At 39.0% G+C, this 24,630-nt stretch overlaps 1 protein-coding gene across 2 annotated transcripts in view; it reads left to right on the plus strand.

The window, feature by feature from the left end:
• Nucleotides 1-24,630, plus strand: part of LOC126272867 (general transcription factor 3C polypeptide 5) — a 55,299-nt gene that overhangs the window by 24,301 nt on the left and 6,368 nt on the right. For both annotated transcript variants that reach the window (XM_049976085.1, XM_049976086.1), the window contains one exon: nucleotides 11,822-12,022. In XM_049976085.1, coding sequence (XP_049832042.1) covers nucleotides 11,822-12,022 — 201 coding nt within the window. The remainder of the gene's footprint in view (nucleotides 1-11,821; nucleotides 12,023-24,630) is intronic.

Below are 24,630 nucleotides of genomic sequence, written 5' to 3' on the forward strand. Positions count from 1 at the left end.
CATTTTCCTTCCCGTATGTCAATCTGTATTTTGAACTGTCCAGTAACGCAGTTTACTACAAGTTTTTCCACTACCTTGAAAATACACTTAGGGAAAAATTGCTGATAGAAATTGGTATTAATACCTGAAGTTTAACTCCTTTTGACTGGTTCCCGCTGTAGTCAGAATACAACTACTTTGCACCGAAAAAGTTGGTAGGTATATAATGCCATCTTAGTAGCTCTTTAAACAGACCTTGTGATATTACATTTGTTGACCCACTGCTGTCAAGTACCTCAAGTACATCTAGATCACATATCTGGGCATTAATTACAGCTTGCACTGATGCCTCCTTATCCTTGTGTAAATTGTTTACATCTTCCTGACACTGTTCTTCTTTCATATCTACCCCTTGGTCTTATCTGTTAAAGTAATTATGAATAAATTGCATGCCCTCACCCTTTTATTGTGCTTATTGTGACCTGTTTGAGTTTTTGTGATTGGCTGGAGGCTTAGCCCCATCATTCAACTACCTGCAAGTTGTGGCATTGACCTTGTCAGTTCGTGTCCTGTATTGCCCTGGATTTAAATTCTCCTTGACCTGGACCCCAACTGGATATATAATTGTTGTTGCATTGACTGTAATTGTCAGGTGGAGGACTGCCGGATGGCCTATTTGTGGTCAGTTCCTGCCAATTACTTATTTGTTATTCCCACTGGCTGCGGGTGCATTGTGAACTTGTTGGCCACCGCCCCTCTGTTCGGTATAAGCTGGACTATTGTAATTCTGTTTGTGATTTCCTTTGAAACCTTACTCATGCTTTTGGTTTCCCCCCTTACCGTAAATATAAATAAATCAACGTAGCCTCTCTTGGACTGCTGTGGGCCAATATTTGTCCAAGAAAGCCTGTACAAATTGCTCATAGGTATGGCACCTCTCACCCATATCTGTTGGCCAAGATAAAACATTGCCCGTGTGTACTCCACAATGAACTGGATCTCCTGTGCTTCTGTCAAGTTGTGGGGTAACATGTTGTGAAAAGCTCTGGTATTGTGTTTGTTCTCTTACCTTCTGTTTAAAAAATCGAAAATTGCCTATGATGAAGCAGATCCTCATCTGCTAAAACAGTAGACAAACATGCAGTATTGTCTGTTGCCAGTGAGGGACTGTTCAGACACAAATAATTACATTCTGGTTATGTTTGTGCAACTGATATTGACATTGGCAGTTCATGTTGCATTTTGTGATTTTTTTTCTTTTTCGTCTGGAGGGCTGGTAGCAAATGGTTGATAAGTATCACCGCTGTATACCCTGCTCGACTTCACCTGATTCCTTGTTGCTACCATCTCTCTTGTGACATCCGCAACATTAATTAGACTGCTCTCCAGCTACTCTTCCCTTGTCTTTAAGCCTACCTCAGTCCTAGTAATCAATCTATTTTTCCTTTTCTTTACTACCTCTTCAACTGCTTTGCGTAGGTCTTATGCTCTTGTATGACCTTCTATGCAAGGATTGTACCCTTATCTAGCATTCCCACTTTAGCTCTATCCTTTAAATTCTTTACCACCTTTTCAATTTTTCCTTGGGCTTTCTTTATGAATTTAGTGCCTAGATATAATTTACTCAGTTTTACCGACAGCTCCTGTACTTCTTCCAGCAAATCTTTACATAAAGATTGCAACTCATTAACAGTACCTATCGTAGTTTCTAATTTTTTTTTTTAAATTTCTGACTGAGTCTCTTGCATCTGAGTGTGCACATCATTCATGACCTTTAGCTTACCTTTCATTTCCTCTTGTGCCTCATCTATAGATTATACTTTTTGATCTGGTTGGTTATCTCCTGAGACACATCAGTGAATAATTCCATTTTTTAATTTGTTCCCTCTATCTGCAAATTTGCGTGTTAAGTTATTAGAAAGGGCAGTATATAGATTCTGATTAAGATTATTGAATTTCTGTGATAGGTCATTCTTACAAACCATCAAATCTTTGCTTTTGTTCGTTTTTCAAATCACGAAATTTTTCATCAAGTTTCTTGGTTTGTTGTGTAGAAAAACTATAAAATAAAATCTTCATTAGGACATGAGGCCTTTGTATATGGCATGCATTGAAGATGCACGGTATACATACCGTTTTTTGTTCGGTCAGATTTGAAACAAGTTCTCATGATTTGGAAAACTAAAATTTACTGCTTCTACACTAGCACATCTTTCACTGGCTTCATGCGAGAAAATGCTACTTAGTGAGATTTGAGAGCTAGTCTTGTCTACCATAAGCATGGTAGCATCATGAGGTAAGACATTATTGTCATCTGCGTAAACTGAATTTGTGTAATATATAGCCGCCAGTTCTACTGATTAAATAATAATTTTAAGAATAATGATTACAATGGAAATTTGTTGGTGCTGCAAAGGAGGTGAAACAATAGTGAGTTCACTCAGAAACGATTGTTTCAGCTAATTTATGGACAATAACGCACACTCCAGACAGTCAGACTTTAACATATAATATTGGATTATGTTGTTAAAGCCTTGACATTATTTCTCTTCTTCTTTGAAGACAATGTTATGGCGTCCGACTTGCTCTGCTTAAACTTCTTGCTTCTCAGAAGTATTACAGATACCGGTAACACAGATAGGTAGGATAGGTCAGATGAAATAAGGGACTCTTAAGTGAAGTTGACTTCATGTCGTAAGAATTAATATATTTCACATTATTAGTAAACTAAACTGAAACCCACGCTCTCTATCGTAGACAGAAAAAGACAGACAATACAAGACCAATGAAACATCTGACTGAAGTTTTTACAAACATAAGAAAATTAGTGTTTTTTGTCATTTCTTGCTAGCTTCACTGGTTTGATTGCTGTGGGCATACTGCATTTTAATCTTTGTCATAAACTACTTAGGCAAATGAATGGATAAAAATAGACAGAAAAAAATAAAACATGAATCCATATAGGTAAACCAGCATAAGTTCCAATACAGAGGCCCACCAGAGGTGAGCACTAAATCCAGGAAGGTGGACTTGGTGATCATAGATGGTCTGGTGATGGATGGTACTTGCAGTGATTGCGTACTGTTCTGTGTTGACTCGGCACCTCGGATAGCCCTCACGTCCTGGTGGGTACTGCCCGACTGATCCTGTTCTTGCTATATGGGAGGGCATTTGTACTCAATTGTAACTCGCTTGCCGAGGTGCAGCTTACCATCACATACTCAAAACACGTCAGTGGTCCATGGGTGTGGTACGAGGTTACTATTGCAGAGGCTGGATCATAGTTTTAACTGATTCGCCAGTATCACAAGCATGCTCCCTGCCTTGATGTAGCAAGTGTCGAGTAAAACTGAAGTGATATGAGGTGTTCCCCAGGGAAGCGTCCTGGGACCTCTGCTGTTCCTGATCTATATAAATGACCTGGGTGACAATCTGAGCAGTTCTCTTAGACTGTTCGCAGATGATGCTGTAATTTACCGTCTAGTAAGATCATCCGAAGACCAGTATCAGCTGCAAAGCGATTTAGAAAAGATTGCTGTATGGTGTGTCAGGTGGCAGTTGACGCTAAATAACGAAAAGTGTGAGATGATCCACATGAGTTCCAAAAGAAATCCGTTGGAATTCGATTACTCGATAAATAGAACAATTCTCAAGGCTGTCAATTCAACTAAGTACCTGGGTGTTAAAATTATGAACAACTTCAGTTGGAAGGACCACATAGATAATATTGTCGGGAAGGCGAGCCAAAGGTTGCGTTTCATTGGCAGGACACTTAGAAGATGCAACAAGTCCACTAAAGAGACAGCTTACGCTACACTCGTTCATCCTCTGTTAGAATATTGCTGCACGGTGTGGGATCCTTACCAGGTGGGATTGACAGAGGACATCGAAAGGGTGCAAAAAAGGGCAGCTCATTTTGTATTATCGCGTTATAGGGGAGAGAGTGTGGCAGATATGATACACGAGTTGGGATGGAAGTCATTACAGCATAGACGTTTTTCGTCGCGGCGAGACCTTTTTACGAAATTTCAGTCACCAACTTTCTCTTCCGAATGCGAAAATATTTTGTTGAGCCCAACCTACATAGGTAGGAATGATCATCAAAATAAAATAAGAGAAATCAGAGCTCGAACAGAAAGGTTTAGGTGTTCGTTTTTCCCGCTCGCTGTTCGGGAGTGGAATAGTAGAGAGATAGTATGATTGTGGTTCGATGAACCCTCTGCCAAGCACTTAAATGTGAATTGCAGAGTAGTCATGTAGATGTAGATGTAGATGTCTGGCTGTCAGATGTTGCAGTGACGTTACGACTTCCTTTGCTCCTGCTGCCATCTTGTATCCACTATGGCAGTGTTGCGATTTTTCCTGGCAGTGCCAAAAATTTATTGGAGGTGCTACATGTTTGGCAGCACTATTGTGGGAATGCTGGGCATGTGCTCTGGCAGCACAATCTATGCATTAGAATAAACTTCGCATTGAAAAATGTGTGATAGCACCTATACAAAGAGCTCTAGGTTGACATCTAAAGGCTTTAGAACAATCACGTTACCTTGCATAAGGACAGAAGCTTGTGAACTACCACTGTGCACTCAGTGGAACTCCCTGGTGATGTGATATACTTATATTGTGAAGAAATTGCTGCAGTCTCAAACTATAATGTCATTGATCTTACACTAGTTGAATATTTCTTAGTCAGCTGTACAAAGCGATTAGACTATAAGGGACTTGAACAAGGGAGCGCCTTACATTTCAAGATACAGTGGTCATGCAATTTTAACCAAGAATTGGGATGAATGCCCTCCTTGGTTTTAGAGAGGTTTTAAAAGTCTTGAAGCTTGACAGAGTGCAAGAAATTTTGTACTTCAGGTTATATTATTACAGTGTATTTTATCAGTTACAGGCCAACACCACCATTTTAAATCCATTTATATCAATAGGTCCAAGTAAGGACAGGCAGTCAGTCAGCTGTTTAGCTGTTCGGTGGCAATGCCACCTTCTAAATGAATTAACAGTGTTCAATGCAGTACTGACTCTGATGTATGTATGAGTGAGTGAGATGTGAATAAGACAAAAAATTTCTCATCTGCAGGATACCAGGGAACATGGAAATCGATGGGATTGTGCACCCTAGTGAGCAGCCAGACTTCATGAAGGAATCTTTGTGAGGTCAGTGCACCACCCATTGCATACTATTACTTCACAGAACAGGAAAATGACCGTTGGTCAATGGAAGTGTGTGCCACTGGAGATACAGTAGTAGTAGTAGTAGTAGTAGTAGTTTGGGCCAACAGAAGGGATCTGAAAAGTTACTGTGAATGTCATTACAATCACGTTGATGGATAGAGACCACACAATATGCCTAAGAATAGGCCCCTACCATACACTGAAGTTACTAAAGTCAACAGGCACATATACTGTTGGTGGTAGTACACAAGGAACAAAAGGGCAGTGCATTGGTAGAGCAGTCATTTTTACTTGGTTTAGTCATGTGAATAGGTTTCCAACGTGACTATGACCACACGACAGGAATTAACAGACTTTAAATATGGGATGGCAATTGGAGCTACACGCATGGAACATTTCTTTTAGGAAATCATTAGGAAATTCAATATTCTCAGATCCAAAGTGTGGAGTGTGCTGAAGTTACCAAATTTCAGGCATTAACTATCATCGTTGACAATGCAATGGATGACAGCCTACACTTAATGACTGACAGCAGGGGCATTTGCATAGAGCTATCAGTGCTAACACACAAGCAACACTGCATGAAATAACCAGAGAAATCAATGTGGGATATATTATGAATGTAGCCATTAGGACAATGTGGCGAAAGTTGGCAGCACGCTGTGGCAGCAGATGACCGATGCAAGTGCCTTTGCTAGCAGCATGACATCACCTGCAGTGTGTTTCCTGGGCTTGTGGCTATATCAGTTTGATACCAGATATGTGGAAAGCCATTGTCTGGTCAAATGAGTCCCAATTTCAGTTGGTAGGAGCTGATGATAGGGTTTGAGTGTGACGCAAACCTCACGAAGCCATGTACGCAAGTTGTCGACAAGGCATTGTGTAAGCTGGTGGTGGCTTCATGATGGTGTGCTCTGTGATTACATGGAATGAACATGAACCTCTGGTCCAACTGATCAGATCATTGACTGGAAATAGGTATGTTCGGCTACTTGGAGACCATTTGCAACCATTCATGGACTTCAGTTTTCTCAGACAGTGATGAAATTGTCACCTGGTCACAATTGTTTGCAATTGGTTTGAAGAACATTCTGGACAGTTCAAGCGAATCATTTGGCCACACAGATCACCTGACATGAATCCAATCAAACATTTAGGAGACATAATCAAGAGGTCGGTTTCTACACAAAGATCTGCACTTGCAACACCTTCACAGTTATAGTTGGCTATAGAGCCAGAGTGGCTCAATATTTCTGCTGGGGACTTCTAATGACTTGTTGAGCCCATGCCACATTAAGTTGCTGCACTACACTGGGCAAAAGGAGGTCCATCACAACATTAGGAGGTATCCCATGACTTTTCTCACATCAGTATATAGTAAGTATCCTTTTTTCCCATCTGGAGATGGCTTATAATACAACTTAGAGAGGTAATATCCTTGAACAGCTCCATATTTAGCATTTCGAGGGACATCTTTCCATCTTAATATGGTTTTACTTGCACCCATGTTACGTTAAATATAAAGTTTCGTAATTAGCGGGTATCAGACAACTGTGTTCTCCATTGGTGTATTGAATCACAAAACTTTTTTTGTTACTGATAACCAATTCTAATCTGACTAGCGATCATCTTCAAGGCTAAAGTGGAAAGAGGAATTGAGGGGTGACAAAATAAAAAATTATCAAAGTGTAATCAGTAAATAATATATTGAATGAGACTATAAATAATATGAAAACATTTTGAACCTATTTGTGGCTGATGCTGCAAGGTGTAGTTTTATGTTAGTGGTGAAAATGACATGAAATTGATGCACTGGCCATTGACTTGTGCCCAAGTCACATGGCTGACTAGGCATTTTCCCCATTGCATCCTCTATATTTTTTCACCAGTTTTACATCTTTCTTGCCACTATTGACTAAATTGCAACTTGCAGTAGCAGGTATGAATAAGTTCATAATGTTAACATAATTTGCAGTACCACTAATGGCACTATTTACAATATTAACCTTACCTAATTTTTTGTTATTACTCCTCTTTTTTCATTTTTCAAGCAATGATCTAAAGGTGCTCTGCCAAACAGAGTGACACAAGTCGTCATTAATAAAAAATAATAATATAGTGGCATTTTTCATTCATTAAATATTAAGTTGATGATGTCCCATCAGATCATTTAATCTAAGAGAATAATGTCCCTCAGTGTTGTGTTTTAAGCATGACCCTGCTTAATAATTATTATACACTAATGACCAAAACTTAAGCATAGGCTTGAAAACAAGAACACAAAAATGAAAATATGAGCAGTCACTAAACATCATCATAAATATTTACCTACATCCCTACTTGTTCATGCTGTGTAGGAAAGGAGCACCCTGAAATGACATAAGTCATGGGATACTGATAAGCACATATACTGATGGCGATAGTATTGCATACGTAAAGTATAAAATGGCGGTACACTGGTGGAGGTGTCATTTGTTCTCAGTTACTTCAAGCGGTAAGCTTTCTTATGTTATTGTGATCGCACGACGTGAATTAACAGTCTCTGAACATGAATGGCAATTGGAACTAGAGGCCTGGGACATTTCTTTTTGGAAATTGTTAGGAAATTCAATGTGAATAGCGACGTAACTGGAAGATAAACAAAAACATTACTACAGACCACTCTTGTCTCAGTCTTGTTTGCTCATTTATAATGAGCAGAGTATAGTCTCTTGGTGCAGCTGACAACATAATGGCATAAAGACGCCATTCTGGACCCTGTTTTGCAGGATAGAATACTTGGCTACCTGAAAGCATATCAGAGAGAGAGAGCAAAATCTCATTATTCTTGGATGTGCCACAAATTGTCATTTTGAGACTTTGTTGATGATTTCAAGGCACAGGAGATGTTAGTTATAGGCCAGTACAAGTCGCACAAGAATAACCACTCCAAAGTAGGACCAATATCTGGCCATAACTGCCTGACGATATTGGAGTAGACCAGCAAGACTAGCTGCAGAGCTTGCAGTTGCCTCAGGAGTTGCTGTTTAGTGGCACACTGTGTATTGGTGGCTCAGTACTGCAAGACTGTTTGCCAGGAGTCTGGGTATGTGTAATTTGCTCACTCCAGAGCAGACTGCTCATGTGTTTCATGGAGTCAGCAACATCAAAATGGTGTCTATGAATGGATGGAGGAATGTGCTCTTCACAGATGAATCCCACTTTAGTTTACAAAAGATTCTTGTTGCAAATGACTCTGGAGATAACCTGATTGCCAATAAAACTCCAGGAACACTGTGGAAAGGGACCAGTTTGGTGGTGGTGGCAACATGGTGTGGGAGGCACAATGTTGAATGGCCGTACGATCCTGCACATCTTCATTGGTGATCGGAGGAATACTGTAAACCCTCAGAGGTAAAGAGATGAGGCACAGTTACTACATGTTCACCTTTTACGAGCTGAACTTGGTCCAGACTTCATCTTTATGGATGGTAACATCCGTCTGGATAGAACTGCTCTGGTTCATGATTTTCTTGAAGATGAAAATACTCGTTGCATAGGGTGGCCATCAAGGTTCCCAGATCTGAATCCTATCGAACATGCCTGAGATGCATTAGGGAAGTGAAATGTATCCCATCAGGCTCCACCAAGGACACGTTCAGAGTTGTGGCTGTTAAGGGTAACCATATTCCCTGTTAACAGCTTGTTTTGTTGTGGAAGAGATTTTCCGAGCATTAAGGCTCCTATTGCACTGTAAAATAACATTACCCAATATCTTTTATAGCATATGTAATCTTTCACGGTTTATGGCGTGCCTTCATAATATCTTTTATGAAAGTTAGTGTGCTATCCTAGTTTTTAAAAAATATTTGTCAAAACAATAGTGAAACATTTTTTTTACTGAAAAAATATTTGTGTTCATTTTAATTATTTATGTCATGTTTTGAACCCTCCTGAAATTGAATAAGGGACACCATTTTAAATTTTAATGTTTCTGATCCCCATTTATTTATATATTTCTTTTTGAAATGAATTTATCTAGTTGTCACATCTGAGGAATCTGAAAGCACAGATCTCACTACATTAAACATTTTAAAGTTCATCAGTCACAAGACATGATGTGCAGACAGAAATCATCTGCTGTATTCTTGTATTGGAAATATTTTTTGGCTGAGAGCATCAGTGAACACATTAGTTTTCATTTTTAAGTGTGCTTCAGTCAATGCTGATAAAATTATTTAGCGATTATACCAGTTTTGACTGTCTAGTCATTATCAGTACCTAGACAATATTTACAGTCTTTTGATATTGACTGGACAGTTGAAAATGGTATAACCAATAATAAATTTTGGATCTGACTGAAATAAACTTTATAGTCATTCGCTCCAGTTTCATCAAGTCTTGGGTTGACAATGCTTGCCTGGTGTATGCATTTGTTAGGCCATTTTATCTTGAGAGGCCAGAATAGTGTTCTTTATGACCAGGGACCTGCCGCATTCTTAACATTTGTGCAGAATCTGGTGAATTGCCTCTGGCGGCAGCTCCTGTAACATGTAGCTGTAAGCCCAATTAGTGGCATATGTAACTGTTCACACTTATGTGCTCACAACCAATCATGCTCATACAGTTCCAATAAACTATTAATTGCATATTAATTTGTGTGATTTCATAGCAATGTCAGGTGTTTGGAGAAAAACTGAGTAAGTGAACAAGGTATGAACTGCAAAAAATTATACTAATGTGTATAATACAAGTTCTATCTTTGAAAATGTTCAAGATAGACTATGCCATCAGAACTTCTTTGCTTCAAATGAACATTTTTGCTGCTTTCCAGAATACCAACATCCACTCCTTATTAAAATGTCACCTGTAATATTGAGAGGAGGGAAGCACTTAAATTACCACTGATGCTGAGCAAGAAAAATATACGGTATCTCAAGTTCTGTCTGTAGTTGGAAAGTGGTAATAGTGAATTCTCAATTATACCATCAGAGCAACTTAATAATTTGAGCCTTCGCCATTCACAAGTACAAAGACAAGTGAAACTAGAACATTTCAGTCACAATTAATGAAAGTTCACACAGCAATTTAGCTGTTCAGTCTAATGAGGTACTCAACTTTGATATCCTTGGGGGTTGTTGCTTCAGAAAGTCATAAATCCTTGCAACACTGTAGTAGTAATTTTGAAATAAAACACAAAGTCTAATGTTTTTATTGTCATGTATTGTGACTGATCGCCAAGTACATAGGTGGAATATGCATTGGCCGTCTGACAGCCTCTGAAAGACTCTCACATAAACCACTTCCAAAAGATAAAAATGCAGGCAGGCAGATCCCATGGCTCATGTGTTGCTTCATTTTATATAAAACAAAACAGTTGAATGTGTTATCGAATTTGAGATTTACAAAATAACAATTAAAAGTCATGAGATAATTTGTTTACATGTCTCAAAAAACAGGCCACAGGTTGCCTACCCTACATGTTCTAATATTCAATTTGGAAATGTTTACTTAACTTCACATATGATTTCAATGAATTTTCTGCACAACAATTTAAATTATATTTTAGTTAATTATAAACAAATTACTTTGAATGAAATATTACTAACGGTAGGCTACTTTGGTTTGCTCTCAAGTAGAGCTCTCATTATAGATGATAATAATGAATAAACATTGTAGCTTTCCAGAAATAGGGGAGAGGTAAGTTTTCAAGAATATGGGGTCAACATGATTGGACAGTTCACATCAAGAAATTTCAAAGTTGAATAAGTATTAAACAGATTATCCACTTTAGTTGCTAATATAAATCGGCTAGTCTATTAATGTGAAATTTAACTCATTTGTACTAATTTATTAAGGGCAGTTTGTTACTGGAATTGGGTATAGACGTAACAGTATTAAGTCCAGAAAGTTGAAAATTCAAGCCAAAATGACCTCTTCAGAGGATGTTGACATGAGGAAGGAATTTCAGATAGGAATGGGAAAGTAGTCTCATTTCATTTACACTCATAATAATAAAATCTGATGACTGAGGAAAAGTCAAGTTGCATGCTTATGTTTGTTTTGAGGAGAGTAACTGAGGAACAGTCCAAATGCTACGATCTTCAGCTGAAAAATTACAAATTAAAAGTTTGAAGAAAAATGGTTGTAGTTATGACAGTTAACAATGATGTACTAGGTGCTCTTCTGATCACTGGTAAATCGCAGGTATTGTTCAACTTAAGATTTGTGGGACCATCTGCTTATATTAGTGGAACTAGTGCAAGTTTAAAGATTCACAGGAACATTCTGTAAGTAATCAGTCATTTAAATACTCATCAGATATAGGAGGAATAATTCCTTTGACATTTTGTTTGGAAGTCTTTTTTTTAAGTGTGTGTTCACATATTTAATGTTCTACTCCCTCTGTTGTGTAAGTTCTCTGTTGCTTGAATTATAAATGACTGACCCTGAGACTGAAAAACTATTTGCTATGCAGAAATGGAATATTTTGTAAACTTTACAATGATCATATTGTCATGAATTAAATCAGTTAGTGGAAAATCTTATGGTATTCCTGTACTTGGATTACTGTATATGAAGTTGATTTGATTACAGTGGCCATTATTTTTTATCTAATGGGTAGCAAAATGTACTCTTACTAATTTTTTATGTTGAAATGTGATTCTCTTTTTCTTTTCAGTCATACCTGTACCGGAAGGAGACTAGTGATGATGCAAATGTACCTCATAATATAATAGGAAGAACAAGACGCAGAAGATCAGGTCATGCCATTTTTGTTACATATGACATCACGAAGGTACCAAAGAGACCTCGTGAAGTTGCTGTGAAATGTTTACAACTCAAATTCTTAACTGGAGAACATTACAGAAAAATGCAAGAGGTACATTTATACTTGCAATACAGCCCTTATCTTTATTTCCTTTCGGCTTCTGTGAAAATATCTGGAAGATGAACACCACAGTCAGCTACTCAGCAAGTGGCAGTGTGTGTATATTTACAGTGTGGGATTGGAATCAGGCATAAATTATACATACATTACAAAGGTGAAGAAGATCTGAAGTTTAAACTCTTAAACTCAATTCTTGGAAATTTGTTTGAACTAAGTTTGTGGACACTTGTATTATGTATTTAGAGAGTACTGAGGTGTTGATCGGCCAGTATGCCAGCTGCTATAAGGCATTGTGTGCTGAGATATTTGGTAATATATTGGTATAGGGTCAAAGATGGTTCAGGTGTAAAAGTTTGAAATTTAACATTTTCAATATCATTATTTTTCCCAGATTCTATATACTTACTCCCCAATCAATTAAATGTCTGATGATACGAGAACATGTAGAAGTTTTCTGGATTGCAACTCTGGAATGGTTCTGTGCCAGTTGCTTTAAGAAGATGCTTTGTATCACAGCTCCATTTGTGAATATACCAAGACTGTCAGTCCAGATTCCTTCCTTCCATCTCTCTCTCTCTCTCTCTCTCTCTCTCTCTCTCTCTCTCTCTCTCTCTCTCTCTCTCTCTCTTTTAAAAAAGCTGTGAATAGGCCATCTGAGGACCACATTCCAATTCTTCATTCTCTGTTCTTTCCTGCCAGTATACTTTCATCTGTTCTCTGTGTTTCTTCTTTCTGTTTTCAGACCTTTTTGAACCAGTCTTTTTAGCTATCCTGCCTTTTCCCTAAAGGTTTCTCTGTTGTTTATCTCTTCATTTTTATTTATTTATTCATATGGTTCACACGTAGTTCAAAATTGCAGGTATATAGCATTAGTAACAGTATGTACAACAGGAATATGAAAATACAAAACTTCATACAAAACTAACTAAATGTCAATATCTAGATTCCTAATCCAGATAAGAGCCATATCATCAGCTTTCATGAGGTCGCTCCAACTTCCCTGTTAGGAACGCAAGGGAAATTCGTCTTTAACATGCTTGATTGTCTGTTTCGGAGTCTCACAGTCACAAAATGGAGACTTCGTCGCACGCCATTTGTAAAGAGAGTCTGCACGTCACCCATGCCCAGTGTGAGCTCTGTTCCTTATGACCCAATTTCCTGTCGAGTTCTGTGCCAGCAGTAACACAATTGTATTTTCAGAATCGCTTACGCTCTTCAGGATTTTCAGTAAGTTGACAGCTTTGGTTCCACAGGCTTCTCACACCAGTAGTACTTGCATCCAGCTCTTCTGCTTGCCGTAATGGTGGTTTTCTTGAATGGAGTCTATTTTGTCAAAAGCTTGGTACGTCTTCCTTTATGGGTAATTCCAGGTTCTCCTACCGCTTGTGGTATTCTGTAAGCAAGGCCTCACTTCTGCGGATTGCGGGTGGATAGATGTTGCTCAGCAGAGGAAGCCAATAATTTGGTGCTGGTCAGATTGCCCCAATTATTAACCGCATAGTGTGGTTCAACCAATCAAGTTGATGTCGCAGCTGTTTAGCCACACTGGGACACAATACTTGGATGCTGAGAAGACCAGTGCAATGGGTGAAGTGCGCAAGGAATCTGCTGAAGCTCCCCACGCATTCCATACAATTTTTGAATAATAGTGTTATGAGTTTTTATCTTGGCAACAGTATTTTCAATATGCTTTCTATATGAAAGGGTACAGTCAAGGGTGGCACCAAGGCACTTAGGGTACTTGTTACGGCCAAGAGTGTTTCTGTTAAATTTCACTCTGAGATCTGCATTAGCTTGATTGTTTGTCAAATGGAACGTATATACTTCAATTTTACTTGTACCAGGTGTAAGCCGCCGCTTTCTAAAATGGCACTCGTAACGGCTAGATCTTGTGTGAGAACTGTCTCCGCTCGTCCAGGATCCTTGGTTCTACAAGCAAGAGCAACATCGTCTGCGTAGCAGAATATTGTCGACCTGGTATTGAGGAGAGTCCAGATATACAAGTTGAATAATAGGGGGCTAAGAGGGAGCCCTGTGGTAGACCATTACTTAATTTCCTCTCCTTGCTCACATTTTCTCCCAAGTAAGCATCGAAACATCAATTTTTTATCATGGTGTTGATGAGAGTTACAGTTTTTCGACGTCAGATTGTTTTTAGTAATTTGTGTATCATCCCTTCTCTCTGGATTGTGTCATACGGCGCACGTATCTCTACGAACGTGACAAGATGTCTTCACATTTTCTTGAAAACCTGCGTCTATGAAAGTTGTTAAGGCCTGTACCCGGTCGCAGCACCTTCGCTGAGGCCTGAAACCTGCTAGCCCAGCTGAGATAAGTTCCAGTGTGAAGCTGCTAATTATGTTACAGATGAGCCTCTCCAAGAGTTTATAAGTACAGCTCAAAAGGGAAATTGGTCTGAAACTCTATGGGTGGCCAGCTGGTTTACCTGGCTTCAAAATTTCCACTATTTTTATTCTCTTTAGCTCACTGGGCAGTGATCCACTATCTAGGATGTTGGAGAAGAAGCGGACCAGCCATTTTTTTTTCCACCCTTACCCGTATTTATAAGAAATTCTGGCTGCATATTATTCAGACCATGTGCTTAATCATGTTTAGTTTGTTTCAAAGCCTCATCCTATACAGTCAGTGAAAATGGTGAAGAGAAATTGGATACTGAGCTTTTAGAGGGGTGAGTTCTTGTTTCATTTTAGAAGTATGTTGTCTGTCATGGGCTGATCTAGATGTTTCAACTATATGGTTAGCGATTTGATTACCTGAAATACCAGGTTTCTGCCCAGGTTTGTTGGAGGCTCTGCCGAGCTTACGCATAAGGCTCCATGCCTTTTTACCTGAATGTGTGAAGTTTGCATTTTCTACCATCTCACGCCATCGTACTCTTCTAGCAGCATCAAGATTCCTGTTTCTATATTGTCTCTTTCTAAACCCTTTCTTAACCCATTGAAGGAGCTTGTTAGCTTGTTATGGACTTCTTACTCTACAAATATTTGGAAGTCCTATTAGGTAGTCTACTGCCTTGCATCCGAAATAAATGTCCAAAAAACATGGGTCTTCTTTTTCCCATTACATTTGTAATATATATTCTATATTTTAAAAACAAAGATTCCAAGACTTACCAAGCGGGAAAGCGCCGGCAGACAGGCACATGAACAAAACACACAAACACACACACAGAATTACGAGCTTTCGCAACTGGCAGTTGCTTCGTCAGGAAAGAGGGAAGGAGAGGGAAAAATGAAAGGATGTGGGTTTTAAGGGAGAGGGTAAGGAGTCATTCCAATCCCGGGAGCGGAAAGACTTCCCTTAGGGGAAAAAAAGGACAGGTGTACACTCGCGCGCACACACACACACACACACACACACACACATATCCATCCTGTGCCTGTCTGCCGGCGCTTTCCCGCTTGGTAAGTCTTGGAATCTTTGTTTTTAATATATTTTTCCCATGTGGAAGTTTCTTTCTGTTTTATTTATATTCTATATTTTGGTATATTTCAGCATTACTTTGTAATTTCCAACCTTCTGCTGTGTTTCATGGCCCTGTACAAATTGTAAATAGCCTTTCGCTCCCTTAATTTTACCTCTGCCACCTTCAGAATTTGAAAAATATTAAAAATTCATTTTTATTTAAGTAATTATTTTCTGCATTTCAGTTTTGCATGTGGTAAATTATTAATCAGTTTCAAACATGGATGAGATTACAATGGGGAGGACGTTAATATCATGTTTATTTCAGTTTCTCTTCGCCTGACTTGAACAATGTATTGTTTCCTCACCAGGGTTGCCACAAGTTCTGGAAATCGGGGAATTTCAAATGTGTCAGGGAAATGTTTGGGAAATTAAAACTGGGATATCTCGTTTTTGGCTCAACATACGAAATGATTTGTTTATGGAGACACCAAGTGTTTCACTGATTGGGCTCAGCTGTTGTGTGCCATGTGCCCTCTCCCTACACCATCCTTTGTATTGCTTCTCCCCTCCCCACTGCTCCCCTCAGCTTGCAGTCAATGCTGCTTACTGCTCAGAGCTAGCTGAGCACCTATTGACGAGAGCAGCAGGGAAACATTGAGTAGTAGTTTGTTCAAATTTCATAGTATTCGCACAAGTTAAGAGAGGTATGTACTAATCACCACAGTCTCAATTTATTGACACGCTGTCAGTGGCTCATGACAAGGGGCACAAATAGTTGGCCACGCGCGAGCAGATATCTGCAATGCGCCCGAACCACTCACCAGTATTGCAGGTATCTCTGACAGATCAAGGCCACCAGTCTGAGGTCCATTATTTCTCACTAAATTTCAGACCCTGCCCATCAGATCTAGTCTCTATGCTCTGCCTGCAGGCCAGGTCCATTCATGTGTGGTGTAAAGTGGCAGATTTTTATGATTTGACCACTGACCCGGGACTGTGGTGTATGCTCCTGGAGCAACAGATTTCAGGAGTTGTGACTGTGTCTCACTGCAAGTACCTTGTACAATGGAGTGTTTTATAGGCATTTTATTGATTGTAGAGAATTTTCACACTTTGAAACAAGTTTATATATTCGAGGAAAGGTACGGACAGTGCTGGGAAGAAGCTTGTGGCAGTTACTGCCTGTTTGACGCTGTGTACTCATATATGTCTTGAAGAAACAATTGCACAATACCTGTAAAATAATGGACATAGCACAATGGGCAACAGTGTACAATAATGAACTAAGTACAAGCAACATTTTGTTGGCATCCACTATAGTGTTTGTTTCTGCAACTCATTCACTCTTTTACCCTTCTTTCGAAAGACATACATCTTTCTGAGCTTATTTCTAAAATTGTTGAAGGTATTTTAAATCCATCTTTGCAACTAAAAGAAAGTACAAACTTTTGTCATCAAATGCATTTCATTTTATTGAAATAAAGTATCATCAGTGGTGTGTAATGAAACATATTTACACTCTGGCTTGCTTTCTATGTATAAAAGCAGTTCTTTACAAAAATGTTACAAAAGATGTTGATGTTACTGATGATATGTTATGTCCAATTTTCATTTAAATGAGGACTGCTTGCAGATTTTTTTTTTAGGCATTTCCCATGGAAATCCGTATAGAAGCTGTAAGAGTACTGGCTCATGCAAAGCATCAAAAAAGTAATTTCACTGTGGGTGCAAGGAACACCATAAAATGCCTGAGTGAGGATGATAGTCTTAAAATTGTCCCCACCAACAACAGAAATGTGAAGGTTGTTTTGAATGTTGCCAACTATCAAAATAAGATTAACAACTTATTAGATCCACAGATATAGGCAATAAGGTCATGCAAAAAAAGATATTTTTCTGAAACTTCATTTCAAATTTTATAGCTTAGTTTTTATAGTATTGGGGTTCACAGTTGGAATACCGTCTAGAAATGTCTCATCCATCTCTTTGTATGCCCTATTTTTTACGTTCTTGTTTGTGTAATGTTCATTTGTCAATTTTCACAAATGAAGTATTTCACGGGCAAATCTATAAATTTTTCGATGTGGTCATTGGTGTAGCCCCTTCATTACATATGTCACCTGAAAAACACTGATTTATCAGTGGTAAATTTTGAGTAACACCGACATTTCTCTTGTTGGCATGTTAAAATTTGCTTCTTTTGGCAAAACAAAGCAGACTTGCTAAACACCCTAAAGCAGTTGCAGTTATGACAGAATCCTGAAACGGTGGTTTATTAAATGAGGAACTGAGGACAATACAGGTCAAAAGCTTATGAAAAATTATATTCTCAATATAAATATAAACGTGTACTTTCTTCACTTATCTTGTTGTGAAGCCACATTAATTTTCGTTTCACCAGCTGTTGATGACTCTTACAAAACTACAGTGTTCCATTGCGAATGTGTGCGGTTACTCATATATCATGGTAGACAAGGAAGTTCCATGTGTTTATAATTATAAAAATACTCTCCTCTTTCCATGCTGTCATTTACCACAAATTCATTTCGATACCTCGAACCATTTGAGACATGAGGGTCTTTGTGAATATTTCATTCTCATATGAGGGGATCTGAACACACTATGTGCAGTCTGTTTTCTTGAGATTTGAATTAGATACTGATGTCCTCTCAAGTTTAAAGAAGAAATATGTGTATAAGCTAAATTTCATATGCAGCAGTATACGGTATCAATTACGCCAAATGCAAATTCAAAGTGACCCATATTTTTCATTGCAACAAATTCAAATTTCACTCCTTGTGTTAAATGTGTGTGAAATATTATAATAACTATGACCATTAATGAAATGATTGGCACTTTATCATGAAACTGACATATAAAGCTATAACTAATACAACCAACTTTTTAATGAATAATTTCCTTAAAATCATGTAAGAAGGATTGCAGTGTAGCCAACATGGGCACAATGCTGTGAGAGCAATGGAAACCAGTGTACAGGCAGTGGCTGGCTTCCTGACTGAGTGTGGCCTGACACAAGGTCTGCAAGTGTGTGAAACTGGCTGGCAGGCCATATTGCCAGTGCAGAGAAGTGCAGGTACAGTTTCAAGGTCAGGCATTGACAAACGCAGATATCAGGAGTGCAAGTTTCTAGGAATCTGCCAGATATATCCATGGCCCGTCAGGAAAATCCACTCGTGTGTGGGCTGCTAATGTGGAGGTAAATTGTAAATTTAATTAAAGCCCTTGCACCTTGCAAGGCTTTCCGCAACTCTGGTGTATTCCCCTTTGATGTGACCACTATTTGTCCACTAGCTCAAGTTTGACTTACAACATTCGAAGGCACACTAATGTTTGCTTGCTGTGGGAGCATTGTCAACAAACAAATTTCTGTCTGCAGTCCTGTGGCAGGCCTGGCAGTGTTCAGGTTGTAGATCAGAACCAGGCAAGGTGAAATCCATTGCTGAGTGGCTGGAGGTTCGAGGGCATCGAGGTCCACAAGCTGTCAGAGTTTCAGGCTCGTTGCACTCTATGCAGCAAGTCTTTCACTCTGCAAAACATGAGAAAGATGGCCCTCATCATCCTTCTTGAAGGAGCTTAACACTCCAAAGCAGTCTAGGTGGTCAGGAAGAATGCGACCATTTGTCTTTTTCATCAGCCTTTGGTAATAGAAGTGCCACCATCGCTAAATGACACATGTACCCATATAGGCTGCCCGTGGAATATGCCACTTAGGGTCAGTGAGTGTGAAAAAATTATAAGGAAAGAAAAAACTCCACTCTGGAGCTGGTATTTGATTCCAGCACTGACATTTGGGAACATGTTTCAAGTAAGGTTATCACCTCGCGCTGTTGTATATTTGTATAGCTCCTTACAGTTCTAGAGTTCCTTAAACCAGCTCTAGAGTGTGCTTTTATACTTACTCAGTGCTCTGTATAGTCTCACTAACCCTAATGAGATTTTATTTTCAGTGATTACATAGTTTTTACCCTGCCATTTTGGTGATGCATTAGGCTGTTAAAAGGGTATTCCAATAATGAGTTAAAATGTATGTAGAACAGGCATATCAGATGAGCTGAGAACCTATGCCAAGAGGGTGGTGTTCCAATGTGACCTCTAGACTTTGGCATTCTTGTCCTAGCCTTGTGCTGCTCGATGTAACCTACACTTTCTTTTTCTAATGTCAGGTTTTGGTGTTCATTATGGAAACTTTCCATTGATTATTCAGTGAATAGGAGGGATCAGCAAGGTTCACCCCACCTCCCCAACATTTTTGTTGTTCTTACTTTCTCTTTAGATGAGGCATTTGGTTTCATTAATCCCTTTTTCATCATGCCCACGTACTGAAGCTGGAAATATCCAGCTGTTGATGTCCACTGTTACTCTCCTGATAATATCAGATTGGTGATGTCATCATCGTATTAGATAATTTGATTGTCTTCAGAACATTGGTACTTACAGGTCACACTCGCTGTTGTCTAGCAAGATAACTGGGCATGGTGAAGATGATTCTTTGATTCTCACTGGACTGGCTGCAACTAGTGAATCATGGATCTTGCAATTGATGGCTTGTTTGTCATCCATCCAGCAACAGCAGTGTTGCCTTCACCACTGCCAGTAATGCCGTGTCGGCTAGCAGTCATATTTCAAAGTATCTGATCTATTATGACATTACAATTGCAGAAATATTATGGACTGTGTGGGCCCTTGAAAAATATATGTCCTTTTTACTAAAGGAAAGTAGATTGATTTGATTCTGGTTATGTTTCCTAATAATAATGGAGCTATAATCCGTTCATCATAAGAATAAACCTGATGTAAACAAACACTAAAACAATGATTGGTCAGAAGCCGTAGCACATGTACACTGATGTTTCGCTCTTGGAAGTAGGTTCTACTTATGTATTACATATCTTATGTCTAAGATATGTTAAATGAAACTTTAAGATATTCAAATGTATTAACAGCCATCAATGTTTTTCTTAATGATGCTGTAGTTATGTAATTTTTATTAGTTTTTATTTCAAAAATCGTGTACAGTCACAGCCTCTGCAGCATTGTGCTCTGATTGTCATGCTGTTAATGCACAGTATGAAAATGGCTGAGGTTGCTTTTTGTTCCATAGGGAGGTGACAATCATAACAGTTAAATTTGATGTACAGGGTGTACATAAAGCCTGGAAACACTTTCAGTTATTTATTGCACAAGAACCAAACATTGTACATATATTATACGTATGTCATTTTGAAGAGGAACCCTGAGATTATGGAATAGGAGGCAAACTTTTGCGAGCAGTTAAATGTCTTCACATAGATAGTCAGGCAGCAGTTAGAGTTGATGGTAAATTGAGTTCATGGTTCAGAGTAGTTTCAGGGGTAAGACAAGGCTGCAATCTGTCTCCACTGTTGTTCATATTGTTTATGGATCATATGTTGAAATCAATAGACTGGCTGGGTGAGATTAAGATATGTGAACACAAAATAAGCAGTCTCGCATATGCGGATGACTTACTGTATTTACTCGAATCTAAGCCGCACCTGATAAATGAGACTCGAAATCAAGAGAAAAAATTTCCCGAATCTAAGCCGCACCTGAAATTTGAGACTCGAAATTCAAAGGGAGAGAAAAGTTTTAGGTCGCACCTCCAAATCGAAACATAAAGTTGGTGCATTTTAACATGACACACAATTTAGGTCGAATGAATGACGATACAGCTACAGTAGTTTGGTTAGAGTCCTATGCTTAGCAGTTAAGCTTACCAGGCGTCAGGTGCTCATCCGTATTTATACGGGTACCCTCCCTTTTCCACGTGCTTTGTCTGGTTTGAATTGATTTCTTATTTTTCTTTGATCTGGTAAGTGTCGTTCTCTTTGTTATAGGTGTTTACGTCACTCTAAGCTGAAAATACTTATTGTACTGTGTCCTGCATTGTTTGTCGCATTCTGATAATGAGCCACTCGCAGCATGGATTGCTTTTGAACGCGCTACCGCCGCTTACAAAAAAGAGAGAGAGAGAGGGAGAGGAATCGTTTCATTAGCTAAACAATGGCAAGAGACTTATTTGTTGTTACTTATGCTGCTGCTTTCTTTGATAATGATCAACAAGAACCGAATAATAGACTGCGTATGATAGAAGATGTTCTGAACGAGAGTTTAGCGAAAAATTTTCTATGTTTGAAAATCTTTGCAGTCGCCTCTTTAGTACATTGCATTCTGCGCAGAAATTAGAGTCATCTTAGATTTAAAAATCTAGTCAATTGCCGTGCTTCATTTCTGACTGTATCTCTATTAGGCATAAGAATAACACAAATATAAACATCCCATGATATGTATATTCTTCTGCGTTTGCTGTTGTCTCACTCTAGTTTCGTAGTTTATTAGGCAGACAGGATTTAAATGAGATAGCACCAAACACGAAAGAATTCATGGCAAAATGTTTATATTCCTATTATTCTTTTGGTGAAGAGAATACTGCATGTGATTCACAATTCATAAAAGTTCCTATTAGCAACCATCTCTTGTCACAGGTAGGAAAGTATTCAGAACATAGAGTTGGCCGTATTGACAAAAATCCCAAACAGTCTTGCCAGTCGGATTTTCGTAGTACATAGAAATGCTGCTACATTCGAAGATGAACAATATGGAATTTGTATTTACTTCGTTGGATAATGTATGAAAATGAAAATGCAGTGGTCAAAACTCAGGGTGGAGAAAAAAGCTCCTCTTCCACTTTTTTTTTTAATTTATTTACTGAAGCAGAAGTTTTTGCACCAGTATTTATCATTGTACCTGCAAAGCATGCCTGGGTAGCGCTATATATATTCGACGCTAGAATTTAGTTGTGGCGGCACCTACCAACATTTTTCAGAACTTCCTCTTACTTTGCACTCGATTCTAAGTCACAGGCAGTTTTTTGGATTACAAAACCGGAAAAAAAGAGCGGCTTAGATTCGAGTAAATACGGTAGTTGTGACGGCAGATTCGATTGAAAGTTTGCAAAGTAATATTTCAGAGCTAGATCAGAAACGTAAGGACTATAATATGAAGATTAGCGTCTCCGAAACAAAAGTAATGTCAGCGGGAAAGAGATAAAATGGATTGAGTGCCAAATAGGAGGAACAAAGTTAGAACAGGTGGATGGCTTCAAGTACTTAAGAGGCATATTCTCACAGGATGGCAACATAGTGAAAGAACTGGAAGTGAGGTGTAGCAAAGTTAATGCAGTGAGCGCTGAGCTACGATCTACTCTCTTCTGCAAGAAGGAAGTCAGTACCAAGACTAAGTTATCTGTGCACCGTTCAGTCTTTTGACCAACTTTGTTGTATGGGAGCGAAAGCTGGGTGGATTCAGGTTACCTTATCAATAAGGTTGAGGTTACAGATATGAAAGTAGCTAGGATGATTGCTGGTACTAGTAGATGGGAACAATGGCAGGAGGGTGCCCACAATGAGGAAATCAAAGAAAAACTGGGAATGAATTCTATAGATGTAGCAGTCAGGGCGAACAGGCTTAGATGGTGGGGTCATGTTACATGCATGGGAGAAGCAAGGTTACCCAAGAGACTCATGGGTTCAGCAGTAGAGAGTAGGAGTAGTCGGGGTAGACCAAGGAGAAGGTACCTGGATTCGGTTAAGAATGATTTTGAAGCAATAAGCTTAACATCAGAAGAGGCACCGATGTTAGCACTGAATAGCGGATCGTGGAGAAATTTTATAAGGGGGACTCCAGATTGATCGCTGAAAGGCATAATCAGTCTTAAATGATGACGATGATGATAAACTTTTTTTCTTGTGCTCTGTACAGAATAGTAGAAGCTTTCTTTCTTTGTAGCAATCAGCTGTGACTTTCTCAGCAAATTTTGAATAATTGAGGATCAGTCTTATTTAAGATGGCAATACATACTGTGCATAATTTAAGCATGATAAAACTATTTCCCATGCTGAACATTATAGGGCTGGACATTCTTCCCACAGAGTGCTGCTGTGCCTTGAGCACACTCAAGCCTGGGTTGCAAACTGTTTTCTTTATTTATTAATTCATCGTGTAATTAAATCTCTACAGATTCTTTTAAAATGGAGTCTCAGAATTGGTTGTCGCGTTTTAACAAATTGGTACCACGAAGCTCGGAAATGGTCTTTGTGACATCTGTCTTTGTTGGTTGTTCTTTATCTGTGTGATGTCAGTGCTCGATGCATGTTCCCTCTGTGGTTTGGCTCATTTGGCTTATGTACATTTTTCCACATTGGTACAGTGAAGGATGCAGCAGATTCCTGGTTTTGTGGGATCCTGGGTCGTGAATTGTACAGAGAAAACAGTTGACAATGCAACTTGATCACGACCTGGGACAGGACTAAATTTTGTGCTAATGCTGACAATACCAACAGTAGCCAATTTTATCAATACTGTGGAACAAGTTGGTCTTTTATTCAGTGGGATGCAGCAGAGCGAATATGTCATGGAGCATGCGTTACAAATATGAGGGCCATTTCACCATAGAAAAACCTCTGCAGAAGGAGAGGAAAGTGCTTATATGTCTCCAAGAAGTTGCTGAGACAGTCATCCTTCCAGTAGACAGTCCTCCTCCTGCTTGAAGTGTATAAGTAGATGATGTGCAACCTACAATAGGTTGATGCCAGGAGGATATTAGATGATGATGCAACCAGCTGTGAGAAGAGAAAGATCACCAGACTTACCCAGATAACTGCTGCACTTCTAGAATTTAGGGATTACCTAAGTCCATAAAGAGGGACTGCCCCTCTGTCCCATCATAAGCAACATCGTTGCACCAATGTAAGAGCAGGCACAATGCCTATCAGCGAAGCTAAACCCCTCTATTGGCAAATGTGAGCACCACACTAAACATTCAGCCCATTTATTCAGTAGCCTCAGGACTTCTAATTAAACCAAGAAAACCTCTTGGTGAACATTGACATGATTTCTCTCTTTACTAAGGTACCTTTTAAGAGATGCTCTTAACCTTACAGGGAAGATGTGTAGGTTGTCACTAAGGAAACTCTTTTGAATTGATTCTAGCTTCTACTGCTTGCTGTTTGATGGTAATTACTACGAACATATCCTCGGAGTGGGGATGAGTTGTCCATTATAACCAGTGGTAGCTGATATGTTTATGAAGGCATCTGACAAAGAGACTACTGACTCTGTGGTCTGCAGAT

The sequence above is a fragment of the Schistocerca gregaria genome, chromosome 5 (assembly GCF_023897955.1).
Source record: "Schistocerca gregaria isolate iqSchGreg1 chromosome 5, iqSchGreg1.2, whole genome shotgun sequence".
Lineage (NCBI taxonomy): Eukaryota > Metazoa > Arthropoda > Insecta > Orthoptera > Acrididae > Schistocerca > Schistocerca gregaria.